Source organism: Balaenoptera musculus, chromosome 11 (assembly GCF_009873245.2).
Source record: "Balaenoptera musculus isolate JJ_BM4_2016_0621 chromosome 11, mBalMus1.pri.v3, whole genome shotgun sequence".
Taxonomy (NCBI): Eukaryota; Metazoa; Chordata; class Mammalia; order Artiodactyla; family Balaenopteridae; genus Balaenoptera; species Balaenoptera musculus.
Window position 1 is genome coordinate 9,407,760 of NC_045795.1, and position 15,221 is coordinate 9,422,980.

The 15,221-nt window shown below is 40.4% G+C and overlaps 1 protein-coding gene across 2 annotated transcripts in view; it reads left to right on the forward strand.

Annotated features, from left to right (window-relative positions):
- PHACTR1 (phosphatase and actin regulator 1) overlaps positions 1–15,221 on the forward strand; it is a 527,020-nt gene that overhangs the window by 29,542 nt on the left and 482,257 nt on the right. Inside the window, exon 2 of one of the 2 annotated variants that reach the window (XM_036868637.1) lies at positions 5,329–5,475. In XM_036868637.1, the coding sequence (XP_036724532.1) occupies positions 5,329–5,475 (147 nt within the window). Of the gene's footprint in view, positions 1–5,284; positions 5,476–15,221 lie in introns of those variants that run through there. The other variant, XM_036868638.1, reaches the window with a different exon arrangement.

A 15,221-nucleotide genomic window follows, 5' to 3' on the forward strand; every position in this document is an offset into this window, starting at 1 on the left:
TCACTTGAGAGAAGTATGGATACCATGTGGTTTCCTAAATATGATTGGTTACAAATCAAAGGAACAATGTATTTTCTTAGAGTAAGAGACAAAATATGCCATGGATATTTATGGAAAGAAGTAGAGATACAAGAATAGCTGTAAATACTTATAGAGTATTAGAGTTGGTTAGGGCCTTAAGGTCATGTTGTCTGATGCTTGCATTTTTTTTCCTTGCAGTTTTATTGAGATATATACAGCACTGTATAAGTTTAAGGTGCACAGCATAATGATTTGACTTATATACATCATGAAATGATGACCACAATAAGTTTAGTGAACATCCATCCTCTCATATAGATACAAAATAAAAGAAATATATTTTACCTTGTGATGAGAACTCTTAGCACTTACTTCTTAACAACTTTCATATATGAGATACAGCAGTGTTAATTATATTTATCCTGTTGTATATTACATCCCTAGTACTTATTTATCTTATAACCTGAAGTGTGTACCATTTGACCACCTTCATCCAGTTCCCCCTCCCACTCCCACCTCTGGTAATCACAAATCTGATCTCTTTTTCTATGAGTTCATTTGTTTGTTTATTTTTGAAGTATAATTAACCTACAACACTATGTTAGTTCCTGGTGCATGACGTAGTGATTCCATATTTCTATACATTTCAAATTGGTCACCACTGATAAGTCTAGTTACAATATGTCACCATACAAAGATATTACATAGTTACTATATTCCCCACAATGTACATATCTTACCCATGATTCATTTATTTTGTGACTGGAAGTTATACCTCTTAATCTCCCTCACCCATTTCTCTCACTCCCCAACCCCTTCTCCCAGCAACCACCTGTCTGTTCTCAGCATCTACAACTCCACTTCCATTTTGTTATGTTTGTTCATTTGTTCTGCATATAAATGTGATCACATGGTATCTGTCTTTCTCCATCCTGTCTAGGTCCATCCATGTTGTCACAAATGGCAAGACCTCATTCTTTTTTATGGTTGAGTAATATTCCACTGAATATATATACCACATTTTCTCTATCCATTCATCCATTGATGGGCACCCAGGTTGTTTCCATATCCTTGACACTGTAAACAGTGCTGCAATGAGCATAGAGTTGGACATATCTCCTCAGATCCACATTTTTGTTTTCTTTGGACAAATACCCAGGAGTAGAATTGCTGTATTGCATGGTAGTTCTATTTCCAACTTTCCGAGGAGCCTCCACACTGTTTTCCACACCCTTGACAACACCTGCTATTTGTTGTCTCCCCAATAAAAGCCATTCTGACAGGCATGAAGTGACATCCCACTGTGGTTTCAACTTGCATTTCCCTAATGATTGGTGATATTGAGCATCTTTTTATGGGCCTGCTGGACATTTGTATGTCTTCTTTGGAAAAATGTCTATTTTACATCCTCTGCTCATTTTTTAATCGAGTTGATTATTTTTTTATGTTGAGTTGTGTGAGTGCTTTGTATATTTGGGATATTAGCTCTTTATCAGATATATCATTTGCAAATATCTTCTCCCATTCAGTAGGCAGCCTTTTCATTTTGTTGATAGTTTCCTTCACTGTGCAAAAGCTTTTTAGTTTGGTGCTGTCCCATATGTTTATTTTTGCTTTTGTTTCCCTTGCCTCAGGAGACATATCAAAAAAATATTGCTAAGACTGTTGTCAATGGGCATACTTCCTATGTTTTCTTCTAGGAGTTTTATGGTTTCAGGTCTTACATTTAGGTCTTTAATCCATTTGGAGTTTTTTGGGTTTTGTTTTTTGTTTTTGTTTTTGTATATGGTGTGAGAAAGTAGTCCAGTTTGATTCTTTTGCAGGTGGCTGTCCAGTTTTCCGAACACCACTGATTAAGGAGGCTGTCTTTTCCCCATTGTGTATTCTTGCCTCTTTTGTCATGGATTCATTGACTGTGTAAGCGTGGGTTCATTTCTGGGTGCTCTATTCTGTTCCTACAACCTATGTGTCTGCTTTTGTGCCAGAGGACACTTGCACTTCTCTAGCTGAGGGGACAGGGTGACTTACCCAGTGGTACTTGGTGAGGTAGTGGTAGGACTGGGAACAGCCTCCACCAGCCCTGATTCCCACCCCAGGGCTCTTTCCCTGATGTTACTTAGTCCGATATTTTATGACAAGAGGTCATATATATGAAAGGAATCCAAGAATAAAGAATGTGGAAACATTGGGACAAGCCCACAAGAGTAAAAACTTCATAAAGGAGTGAATCCTTCATACAGGATAAGAGTGAGATACATGATCTGGGATTGACTTTGTAGGGGAATTATAAAAAACTAAGAAATATGGGAGAGAAAAAAAGAGGCAAAGTGAAAAGATAATGGGAAAACATAGATGAGACAAAGAAGACAGTAAATTATGGAAGCCAAAAAAATGGAAGGTAATAGTCAGAAATGAAAATATCATAAAATAATTCAAGAACATGGGGATAGATGTAGTATTTTTATGTCTCTTTTGAAAAAATATATCTAGAATTATTTCAATAGCAATAGTCCATATGAAAGAGATAATATGAAAGTACATTTAAACTCTTTTGAAGAAAGGTAAACCTAAAATTGTAGCATTATTAGTTCCTAATCCTCTAAAATGTTGAATGAATAAGAAACAGAAATTCAAATATTTACTTCTCTTTATGAAGAACCATTACTATGTAGTATCAAAGAAACATAGAGAAAGCTAAGACTAGATATTCCTTCAGATGACTTTATTGTTTTTTTTAAAGACATGGGTGATGAATGAAAATACAAGGGGTTGGGGAATCCCAAACAATTTGAACAATCAAATAGAACTGCATTAATTCAAAGAGAGGTACAGTTTATACAGTATTCAGAACTGTTTGAGTTTATTTCCTTACTTTTGCACGTCCTTTAGAGCTTGCACCTAAGTGTTAAAAGCACATTGGTTTGCAGCCTGATTAATCATCGAAAAGCATTAACCTTCATGGTTCATTTGACAAGCCAAATACCCCTGTTGTTCCTCCTGGGATAGGAGGCATCCATTTTTAATCTATGTTTAACAGAGATAAATGGGAAATAATAAGGAGGCAAATATCATAGAAAATGAATTTAAAATTTGGATAATCAACCAAATATATATACTTAGCAAATCAATATACTGGTTAAAGACAGGATTTGAAGTCAGGCATGGATTTGGTCCCCAATTTAGCTACTCATTTACTCATTAGTTACATAACCCTCCTTCACTCCTTTTTTCCTATTCTCTCCTTCCTTGTTCCCTTGCTTTCTCCCTCTCCTCTCTTTTTTTATTAAAAGAATATCTATTGAGCATTTACTATGTACTGGATTCATGCCACAGACTAGTGGGCCAGTTATCTCACATTCCTGAGGGAGAACATGGAAAGTTTATGGGGGAGAAATTCGTGGTGTACAAAAGAAGGAAAGGTACAGATGCAGAAATAAGTCAGGCTTGTTTGGACAACTCTGAACAGACTGTAGGGAAATAATGAGAGATGAATTTGGAAAGCCAGATGGAAATCAGGTCATAAAGGGCCCTGAATGCCAGGATATGCATTTTCAAATTAACACGCAGGGAAACGGCTATTAGAAATCTAGCGATTAGGAAGTTAAGTCTAGTACAAGGAGGCCAAAGGAGGAGATTATTTCAAGAAGGATAGATTACTCAAGAAAGAAATGGACTTAACTGTTGAAAGGATGTTGATGACCTTTAAAGTAACTTTGTCTGAGTGGTGGGGATAAAAAGTAGTGGTAGGGATGCAAGGAGGGGATTAAGAGTGAAAAAATGCAGCCTGTGGGGCCAAGAGTTCCACAGGAAGGGTAAACAGAATGGGAGAGAAATAGTATGGTAGAGATTGAGGAAGCAGCAAGGATAGGGCAGATGGAGAGTTACTACCTATGTGTGAAGTAAGAGACCAGTGTAAAGAGACTGAAGATTCTAGGGCGGGCGCAAGGACACAGGGTGAGAATTAGAAATGACAGGTGAAGTGGAGAGGGAAGTCTTGCAGAGCTGAAGCAGCACTTCATCCTCTGAGACTGAAGGGCATGAATTGACACTGAGATTTCCTTTGTAGCAGGGAGGGAATCAAGGTAACATTTATCTGTGTACTCCAGGTGGGCTCTTATTAGAAAGAAATGTGGCAACATCAGGGCACAAAAAGACGTGACTGAAGCTACCATCAAAGAGTTGAGCCCATCAGTAGGTTCAGTAGGAGAAGCAAAGCCTTCTGACTCATACTCCGGAAACCTTTCTCGGTTTGTCTGCTGTATAACATGGGAAGGTTGCAGTGCAAACATTCAAAGAAATGTAAGGTGCCCTTGATCCTCACCCTCTCCTTCAGAAACAATGGTAGAGAGTTATAGAGATTACAGGTCCAATCCAAAGACTATTTTCATGCTCTAGATCGCCAAATAAAAAGTTGAATGGGTACTTCCGTAGAGATAAACATATCCTAGAAACCCGTGGTGGTAAGAAAGCCACTCGATTCTGCATGAATATGTCTAGTCTACATTCAGAATATCAACTCTAGAAACTTTACTGCCAAACTGCCCCCAAAGTTATGTACACTTTCCCTCTGTCCTCCACCTCTAGGGCTCAACGGGGGCCTGCAAGAGAGCTTCCAGGGAGTCCAGATCTGGTTCCATCTCTGTTTGAGCTCCAGGCTGGGGAAGAGGGAGCAGAGGGGTACTGGATATAGCGTGCTCTCTTCCATGACCAGCTGGGCCTAGGCTTGCACCCCAGGAATAATAACTCCCGCAAGGAAAGCTGAAGCTGGGCTATCTGGTCGGGCATCCTCAGCCCAGAGAACCCTGTGGGTTAAGGAGGCCCTCGTGTGCACTTGAAAAGCAAGCGGAGTAGGTGCATTTGGCGGGAGAGGGCACAGTGCTGACGGGGCATCCTTGCTTTGGAGTCTTCCCTTTCGCATTAGCCTACCTGTGCCAAGAGCTGAAAACCGGGGCTGCGGGCAGGAGGCGGGGTGTCCGTCCGGGGCCCTGACCCGCTGGCCCTGCGGCCGAGTGGAATTAGGGGGAGCCCTGAGCGCAAGCCGGGGCTAGGCTGAGCCCCGCTCCCGTCCACAAATCCTTAACGGGTTTTCTTTCTCTCCCCTCCCCCTTTTCTCTCCTTTGCTCTCTTTCCTTCTCTCTCCCTCTTCTTTCCTTTCCCCTCTCTTTCCCCCCTCCCTCCCCGTCCCCTTTCCCTTCCTCTCCCATCCCCCTCTGCCCTCCCCCTTGCCCTGTGGGTGAGCCTCTTCCTTGCCCCTCCTCCCCTTTTTCCGCCTCCCTCCCTCCCTCTCCGTCTCCTTCTCCCTCTCAGCTCGCCGGGCGACCCTGCTCCTGCCTCCCACGTTAATGGCGGCATCTTCGGAGGACGATATCGACCGGCGGCCCATCAGAAGAGTCCGCTCCAAGAGCGACACGCCGTACCTCGCGGAGGCCAGGATCTCCTTCAACCTGGGGGCAGGTGAGGACGAAGCTCTCGCCTTGCTCTCTCCGCCACCCCGCTTCCTTCCCTCCTCCCCGGCTGGCTCAGCCCCCAGCCCCTCCTTTGGTCTCCCCCTCCCGGCCGTGCCCTCCCCTCCGCCCCGCTTCCTACCCAGCCGGGTCCCTGGCGCTCGCTCGCTCGCTCCCTTTGTGTGCCGAGTAAGGAGGGGTGTGTGCGCGCGCGTGTGTGTGTGTGTGTGTGTGTGTTGAGCAGGTGGGGGAGGGTCGTGCGTGGAGCCCTGCCTCCGCCGGGGAGTCACACGCGGGCTTTCCCCTTCCTCGAAGAGAAGGATGTGTTGTCACCGATAACAATGATCGTAGGCGTAGCCGAGAGCTGGGTCGGGGTGCTACCCCGGCTGTGGGGCAGAGGGTTTGGCGAGGCTCCGCTGGTGTGGTTTGCTGGTGGGGCTACTGCAGGGTGGAACTTGTTGGTGACATTCAGACTCTGGTGATTTTGCCGGGTTGATGCGCCTGCTGCGGTTTTGGAGCGAGGAGGGGCGGGGCGGGGTTCACAGCTGGGAACAGGACCAAGCACTTGGCAAGCAACCATAGTGATGATAATAATAATATGGTCTATAGGATGCATATGGGCTGATGATAGATAGCTGTCCCTGGAACTGGTGCCCAAAGTGGCCCAGATGGAATTAAGTGAAAAGGGTAACTGACGTGGAGGAGGGAGGGAAAGAAGGGGGAAGGCGAAGAGAGGAAGATAGAGGAAGGAAGGGAAGGAGAGAGGGCCAGAGAGAGGGATGAAGGAAAAGGAGGGGAGGGAGAAAGAAGGAAGAAATGAACCACAGAGAAGACTGAGGGATTCAGGGAGTCAAACTGAGACCTGTCAGGGTTACCCGAAAGGAAGCACCCAGTGTCCGCTGTCCCCACTCTGCTGCTGCTGCAGATTCACAGGCAGACCTCACCTCCTGTTACTAGTAGATGGTCACTATCACCCAGAGGAAGTGGTTCGCCACTTAATCTCACGGGGCTGCCTTTTCTGAAAGACTGCTAAGTCTCTCCCTCCAAGCTTGTGGCTCTTCCTTTCTAGAATCCCTTGGTATTCTAGCAACTCCAGTGCAAAAAGAGTGAGGGCATTTCCTGAAGATCCTCCTTCAAAATAAGTTTTAAAAGAACATGATATCAATACCTTTTTCTTTAGGAAACTCGACCCTTGAAAATGGAACTGAATGAAACAAAGTGTGTGTGTGTGTGTGTGTGTGTGTGTGTGTGTGTGTGCTGGAACAAAGAGAAACTTCAGATAATGACTATTTTACACATTATTGAGAAGTTTGAACACAAGAGAAAACTCTGCATAAAGAAACAAGATGTGTTGGCTTAGGAACCATATTTTATGACCGATGGGATGGTAACTGAATGTGCCAAGGTAGCCAAGTTCTTTGGAGTGTAATTTTCCTGTCTTGGTGATTTTAATTTTTTTAACCCTGTGTTTTCTCGTCACCCCTGAAATGTTTGCCTCTGGATTTGGCACTGGGGAAAGAGGACTTTATTGGAGGAGGCTTTGACAGTTTTTGTGGCATGCTGTAGTAGTCTATGGTCTCCGTTTGGGACTATTAATCCTTCACTTGTATGTTCCAGGTTCAGAATATGATGTGAGGGGTCTTGGAAAGGACTGAGAAGAGTCCCTTTTAGGATCGAGATTGTTTTCTGACCCAGAGAAATTAAGAATTATTCCTTTGCTATCAAACTCTGGTATATTCCCTTGAGGCCTTTGGCTTAGCAGAGAAGGAAAGGGGCTAAAGAGGCAGTTAATAAGGTTGTTTACCTACTACTGGTGCTTTTACAACAAAATAATAAAATAAAGCACTAAAAAAGAGTTGCAAGTTTCTGCTACTGCTGAGTTGGGCTGAACCGTTTTGCCACCAGATTAAAGCCAGTGACTTGCAGTCTTTTATCCTGCTTAAATTGCTCTGGAGGCCAATGAAAAGATTGGACGTTTCAGACAAGACTTGTCTCCCTTCCATCTGGAAATAAACAAGCCAAACAAGCTCCCAGTCCCTTCTGAATATGTTCCTTAGAATAGCCTTAAAAGCACAGTGTCAAGAAAGACAGCAGCAAGAAAGAGAAATGCGGTGGGAGAGGATGTTTCTCAAGGACGGAGGAGGGCAGTTGTTGAGGGTTCTGCTCTGCGACTAGGGGAGCTGTCCTCTCGGTGGTGCTGAAGCCAAGGGCTGTGTGAGAGGCGTGACTGTGAGCCTGACAGCAGAGGGAGGGATGCTCAGTCCCTGTCTGTGATGGAATCCCAGGGGAAACGCGCACGGTCTGGCCACCGAAAACTTTTCTATCCCTGCCCACCTACGTTTGCCGCCTGTTTACTACGCCTCACGCCTACTGCTGCACTGTTCAAATCGGGAGGTTTTGCTCTAATTCTGTGCCGGCTGCTCACTCCTGGGGCTTTGTTGATTTTCCAGCTGGTTTCTGGCTGCTTTTCTGACATAGTAACATCTACGCGCAGATGTGCCTTTCCCCCGCATTTAAAAGTAATTGTAACCCCTGGTTTAAAAAGCAAACAGCCTTGTTTATCTCCTTGAGCAGCAACTTGTAATTAAACTATTAGTGTCGTTACCAGCATTGCTGAAGAGCGGAGCCTGCATACTCTGGATAAATTACATAATTTGGGCATAGAGAGAATTTTGTTTGTCTCTTAACAACAATTTATAAACGATTAAGCAAGGAAGCTTTCATCTGCCCTTTCTTCCCGCTCCTCTCCTACCCCTAGTCACTTACTCTTGATTCTTTCCAGAGAAATTCTTTATAGGTTTAAACTATTTATGTTTAGCATTCCCTTTCTCACACGCACTCATTTTATATAAGCCCATGTTTAATATTTGAGAGGTTTAGTAATGCTTCAAGGAAATAAACATACACATATTCATTTTACTGGGAAATCATGATATCATGAAATCATCTGGGGACCAACTCCCTGAAAACTAATGTGTACACTTGCCAGATAAAGCGGACTGGGCATTTTGAATACTGATTCAATACTTAAGCATTCCTTCAACTACACCCTGTCTCTGATGGTACTTAATAATATCATTTCAGAAATAACTCCACAGCTTGAGTGAAGGATATAATCCTACAGTCCCAAGTCAGTCAAAGAATAGCACCAAAATGTGGGTCTTTCATCACTTTATGAAGATGCTAATTTCTAGGTTCAGCCTAAATTGAGAGAGTAGAGAACAAAAATTTTTCTGAACCATGACTTTATTTTTCTAAAAGAGCCTCTTTTGTAGGCTTTTTAACTTCTCTTTAGCATTTAGTATATGCAAACATTGATAGATGATTGTATGCTGAAGATAGTATACAGGCTAGAGAGAATTAAGCCAACGTATTTGCTGAAAGTTACTCAGACACATTAGACCTCATTTAAAACACTGGAAGAAGTTTTTTTCCTGAGAAATTCAAATGTGTTAAAAGGACATCGTGTAACAGAACAGTATGTTCACACTTCGTAGCAAGTGTTTCTAATTGTGTTCTCACTCAGTAATGAACATCACTGACATTTAGCTCGTAAGAACTTACCCTGCCTCATGAGGTCATTCATTCACTGCATTGAAGTGAATGCAATGTAGATTTGCAGCTCATCTGGCAAATATTTCCCCATGGGCTAGTTTATTCTATTTATTTTTATATTGACAGTATATAGAAGAATATTTGATACATAGAAGGTACTGAAATGGAAAGGTTCTCCATAATTACACACCAAAATGAATGGAAGTGTTATGATAAATAGAAGATTTAAGCACATCTAAAATTTCTTAAAGGGATGTCAAAAGAAGGAAAGCTAGTCATAGGATGATATAGGATTGTTTAAAACACAAAACCAATATTTTGCACTGTTGAGAAGAATAAGTACTTCTCTAATCATAAGTATGTTTAACCTTTGTTGACATTTCAGAATTGCTTTGTATGTATGGAGGAGATTTTAAATTAATAGCATGGTCAACCCCAGAATACTTATCCTCTTTGGAAGGCTGAGATCTGTTTTTGTCCCTGATGTTAGCCAGGAGTATTTGTTTCTGACTCCCATTGGTCTCCTCTACTCTTTCAGGCCTAGAAGAAAATTGCAGTCAGAAGTGGCTTTCTCTGACTACTTTTAAGAATGGCTGGGTCAGTCATATTAAGTTTTAAACTGAGATCCCTTTTCTACCTCTCTTGAGGGGGAAGACCTTTATCCCTTAGCTAAATTATAAAAGTCCTGATATTGAGAAGTGACATCTCAGAATGTGCTATTGTCATTTAGCAATGAGGACTGTCTGTAGGCAAAATTGTGAATATTGTCATGCTGAACCAATCTGAAGGTCTTGGTAAACATTCTCCTTCAATCTTTCTCTGAGGAATGCCTATGCATATATCCCTCACAATATTTTTGTTACTGATTTCAAATTGAAGGCAGAGCATGTGGGTCTGGCTTTTATTTGGTGGACCCAAAATCTCCTTTAAAGTATTGCTTCTAGCGTTCAGTAGCCAGAATCCAAGTAGCTGACCAGGTAGCTGACCAGGAGCCTCTATTGTGAGGCTCTCTGAAGGTTTGTCCTCCTTCTGTGTCATTGGAAAAGCTAGCTAACCCGGTAATCTCACTATGTCATGCATTAAGGTGGTACTAATGAAGACCACTCCAGATAACATAAATAATATACACGAGGTACAGAAAAGTGAGTAATTAACACCAAGAGAAAACAGGAAACCCTTTGCCGTAAACGTTTAACTTGGCTGCTTACGATGTCATTGTTTCAACAACAATTCATACATTTATGAGATAACTAAAACATAAAATCTGAGTTGCATGGTTCAATTTTCTTAGGATCTTTTGATCTGGGCACTGTTAAAAAATTTTTTTTAACATCTAAGTATTGTATTTACTATTATCACTAAATGCTAAGTTTCTTGTTTGGTTTGTCTGTATATGCCCATATATTCTAATTTCATGGAAGACGATGGAGGTGTGTCTTATATAAAAAATAAGAATCAGGAGTCAGAAGAACTGATTCTAATCTCTTCCTCTAAGACCATAGGCAAGTCATGTAACCTTTGTGGGTTTGATTCACTCAGCTCTAGATTTTTAAATCTCGAAAGTCCCATCCAATCTAAAAAATTTGTGTGAATAATTGGCACTTCTAACTCTAGCTGTGCTAATGGATACATACTATGCCACTGATTTTATGTAGAGTCTAATTTATGGTATAAAACCTATAGACTAGCATAATTACGATAAGAATTAAAATATTTGATGAAAGCTAAGTTATAAAAATAAGTTTGATTAAAAGAATAATTAATATATATTATAGTAATTTAAAATAAATTATTAATAATAACTAAGAATTGCCAGAAGGCACATTTATATGTACCATATTAATCAAAATGTTTTAAATTTGAATATTCAGGGATTAGAGTCTTTAACACAGTTGATGGTCCATAAGTGTTTGTTGTATGGTTGAATATGGTATTAGAGAAAGCTTAGCAATAAATGGAAAGTCAGGAAACTAAATATTAATCCAGTTCCCAATTGGCATTTTAAGTCTTGTAGCCTGTTCTTTCATAATTAAAATGAAATGAGTATACCTATAAGATCTATATTTTCCCTTTATCCTTTTAAATTACCAGGGAAGGGAAATAAGTATGCAGACCAGCTAAATGGCAAGATTCAATCAAGCTGCAATGTACCCTTTTGGAATTCACAAATAGAATAATCCTAACTTCTAGGCACTGTCTGTGAAACTTGACCATGAACTACAAAGAACTTTGCTTCCTTTTTCTTCACAGGCATATAAGCTGACAGGAGCAAATAAACTCTTGGTCAGAATAAGTGCACATTAATAGATTTACATACGTACATTTTAATACTAACCAAAAAATTTTTTAAGTTCCTTATGGAGTTATTCTTTGATATACTCAACTTCAATTCGTCATAATTTATTGCACAAGTAAAATAATTAAAATTCAAGTGGGAAGAGAAGATAACTTATAGAGCTATTTTTCTCTTTGATTAATAAAGTGTCAGAGGGAACATACATTATAGCCAGTGTTACGTATAAACTGAAGAGGGCCTGAAGGAACAAATAATAGATATAAGTTTTTCCTCATTGTATGATACAAGAAAAACTCTAGAATTTTCATATTTTGTTTCATATCCCCCCCATCCACTTTAGTAGGTGATAAAGTGGATATGATTTCCGGGGTGTGGGGGGGAAATGTGGGCCGTGTTGACATTTTAATTGCTTTAATTTATAAGTCTCTTATATAATGAAGGATAGTTAAAATAAAAGGCAAAATCGATTTTATGGCCTTAGTGAATGATGATGGATTCATTTGCATGACTTTCACACAGGTTATCAAAGGACAAGAGGAATAATCTCATGCTAGTAGTTATTTAATATTTATGAAGGCAAGTATTGTGTAAAAGCCTGTAGGTTTCCTATTGATCTTTTCACATTTGTATACCTTATACTAACAATTCAGTAGCAGAATCTTTGAACATTAAATACCTGGGCTGTAATTGCAGACATGAGGATTCAATATACAGTCAACCCTTTGTATCCATGGTTCTGAATCTACGGATTCAACCAACTGCAGATTGAGAGCACATTATTTCTGGATGGTTATCAATCAAAAGGCAACAAGTTGGTTTAATACTCCATCATGGTTTATTCAAAAATATAGAAAAAGCTTTTGCGATGTTTGAATTTATCCCTTATTCCATCTGGGCCTGTTTTGGAGATGGGGGGAGGATGGAGGAAGGTGAGAAGAAATAATAATATATAATATTCATTCATTCAACAAATATTAATTTAGAAGTTGAGACAGTTTTGTAGACCCTTGGGATACATTAGTGATGAAAACAAAAACATCTTACCCTCATGAATTTTCACTTCTAAAAGTGAGTTATGGACAGTAGACAATACCATAGTTAAGTAAGTTGTATAGTATTTCATAGGTTATGTGTTAAGGCAAAAATAAAGCAAACTAAGAGTATAAGGCATATGGGGGCAAAGAAAGGGATGGATTGCAGGATAGGCAACATTGAGAAGAGGGAATCTGAACAAAGTTCTCCACAGTAGAGGAGGGAATGAGCAATGTCAATATGGGGTGGAAGACAAGGCGGAGAGAACGGAGGGAAAGCAAGTGTAAAGGCCCTAAATCAGGAGTGTTCCCGGTGTGTTTAGGGCCTGGCAAGGAGCCCAGCTTGGTTGGACAGGAGTGAATCAAGTGGTAGGAGGGAACGGGGACTAGATTACAGAGGATCTGGTGGGCCATTGCCCACTCATGGTGAAATGTGGCACAAGGCAGGGATTTGAGCACAAGAGGACATGATCTGAAATAGATTTTAAAAGGATCACTTGGGCTGCTGTGTTAAGGACAGACTATAGTGGGGCAAGGAGGAAGCAGGGCAGCTGGATTGGAAGCTATTACAGTAATCCAGAAAGATGGTGCTGGCTCGGCAGCAGGGTACAGCAGAAGCAGTGAGCAGTGGTCAGATTCTATAGGTATTTGAAGGTATAGCCAATAGGCTTTCATGGTGGATTGATTGTGGGTTGTGAGAGCAGGAGAGAAGCAAGGAGTACCTTAAGGTTCAGCCGGAGCAACCGAAAGGATAGAAAGGGTCATTTAAGGGCATGGGGGATGGTCAGGAGTGCACATACAGACATAGCAAGTGTGACATGTCTACTATATATACATCCAAGTGGAGGTATCCAACAGGCAGTTATACAGGTCTAAACTGAAGTCTGGCCCAGAAATAAATATTTGAGTTGTCATCATATATAGAGGGAACCCTTACAGAGGCCTTCATCAGCATTTGCTCATTTATTTTCCGTAATGACCCTATGAGATTGACATTATTATTACTCTCCTTATTTTATCCATGTGCAAACTAAGCCACAAAGAGGTTAAGTAACTTAAGCTAATAAGGGGAGTAAGAGGAAGAATTAGAATTCACATCCTGTTTTATATGACTTCAAAATCTGTATTTTTAATGGACACGATTTATTACAAGAGAGCAAGCTTATGTTATCAGCTTTGCTTTGAGGTTACATTTGAAGCTGAACATGGCTAAGGGAAAGAAAGAGATGGAACTAGGTGTGCATCCTAGCTCAGTATTTTATAAAACGTTTGGCTAGGATTCACTGTAAGAAGTGCATTTTATATCGCCTCACGTACATATTGAGAATTGGAATAAAATGTTCCTCAACATACCCTTATAAGTTGCAAATGTACTCTGATGTTTTCTATATTATACTATCCCATCCCTTCCCACTCTGTTTTATTCTAACATATTTTAGTTATAAAAATGCTAGTTTTAACTCATCTAAATGATTTTATAACCCCCAGTTTAAAAACTGTGATTTCATGCGGAGTGATTTCTGAACTCGGAAAAAGCTTTTGCAAGGAGATCCCTCTTTAGTACTTCCACTATCCCCGTAAGAGTGTGGTCAATTCATTCTCTTACCTGGATGTGAATCAAGTTAAAAGAGGAAAACCCTAAGGTCAGGGCCAACTTAGCTATCGGACACAGTAGACACAGAGCCCAGGCTCACAATACATTTAGAGGCCCACAAAAATGTTTTAATTTCTTTTAAAGTCAGAAGAAAAAATAAATATAATCCAGCCTGTTGTACATATGTCTTTACAAACACATAATATTTTGTAATACTTATGAAGTATAGTTTAAAAATGTTCTGTGGTAAAAGACAAATGTGCATAGGACCCACAAAAGTCATAATGAAGCTCTACAAAGGGTGGAAAGAGAAGCAGTGAGAAAAAAATTGTTTTTCAACGTAGGATAGTGGCTATAAGGATATACTCTGGAGCTAGACTTTTTTAGGTTCAAATTCCTACTTTATCACTTACTAGCTGTGTGGCCTTGGGCGAGACATTTAACCTCACCCTGCCTCAGTTTTCTCACCTGTAAAATGGGACGAATAATGGAGACCACCTTGGAGGTTTGCTAAACTTGGAGGGGGGAGGGATAAATTGGGAGATTGGGATTGACATATACACACTACTATACATAAATAGATAACTAGTAAGAACCTGCTGTATAGCACACAGAACTCTACTAAATACTCTGTAATACTCTACAGGGAATAGAATCTAAAAAAGAGCAGATACATGTATATGTATAACTGATTCACTTTGCTATACAGCAGAAACTAACACAACATTGTAAATCAACTATACTCCAATATAAATTAACTTAAAAAACGTGGAAAAACTTAGAATAATTCCTGCCACATAGTGAGTATTCACTACACAAAGTGAAGAATGAACTCCATTATTCCTTTCTGTTTCTGTGTTCTGCCTCACCTTTGTTCTATTCTTCTAACATACTACCAAAAAAAATAAAAATGCCTCTCTAGGTACCACATCTTACAAGACCAAATGAGCTACAGATTCAGAAAGTCTCACATAAGGAAAAAATATTCTTTACTAAATTTTACCCCTATTCAATCCTTCTTGCTTACACTACAGAATGAATAGAACCTGCCCAAAATGAGAAAGTCACCCTCAAACTCTGAAAGTTAAGGAAATTTACCTTAAAGATAGTCTATCGTCCAACTAGAGTTAAATGGGTCAGCTTTGAAATGTCTTTCGCAAATGGCCACGTGGAAATGGCCACCTGAGGAAAAACCTACTGGACTTGCCAGCAATCCTCTGAACTTGGAGGAGGTGGTGTGAGGGGAGGAGAAAAAAAGAAGAGCAAAGGGAGAAATACAG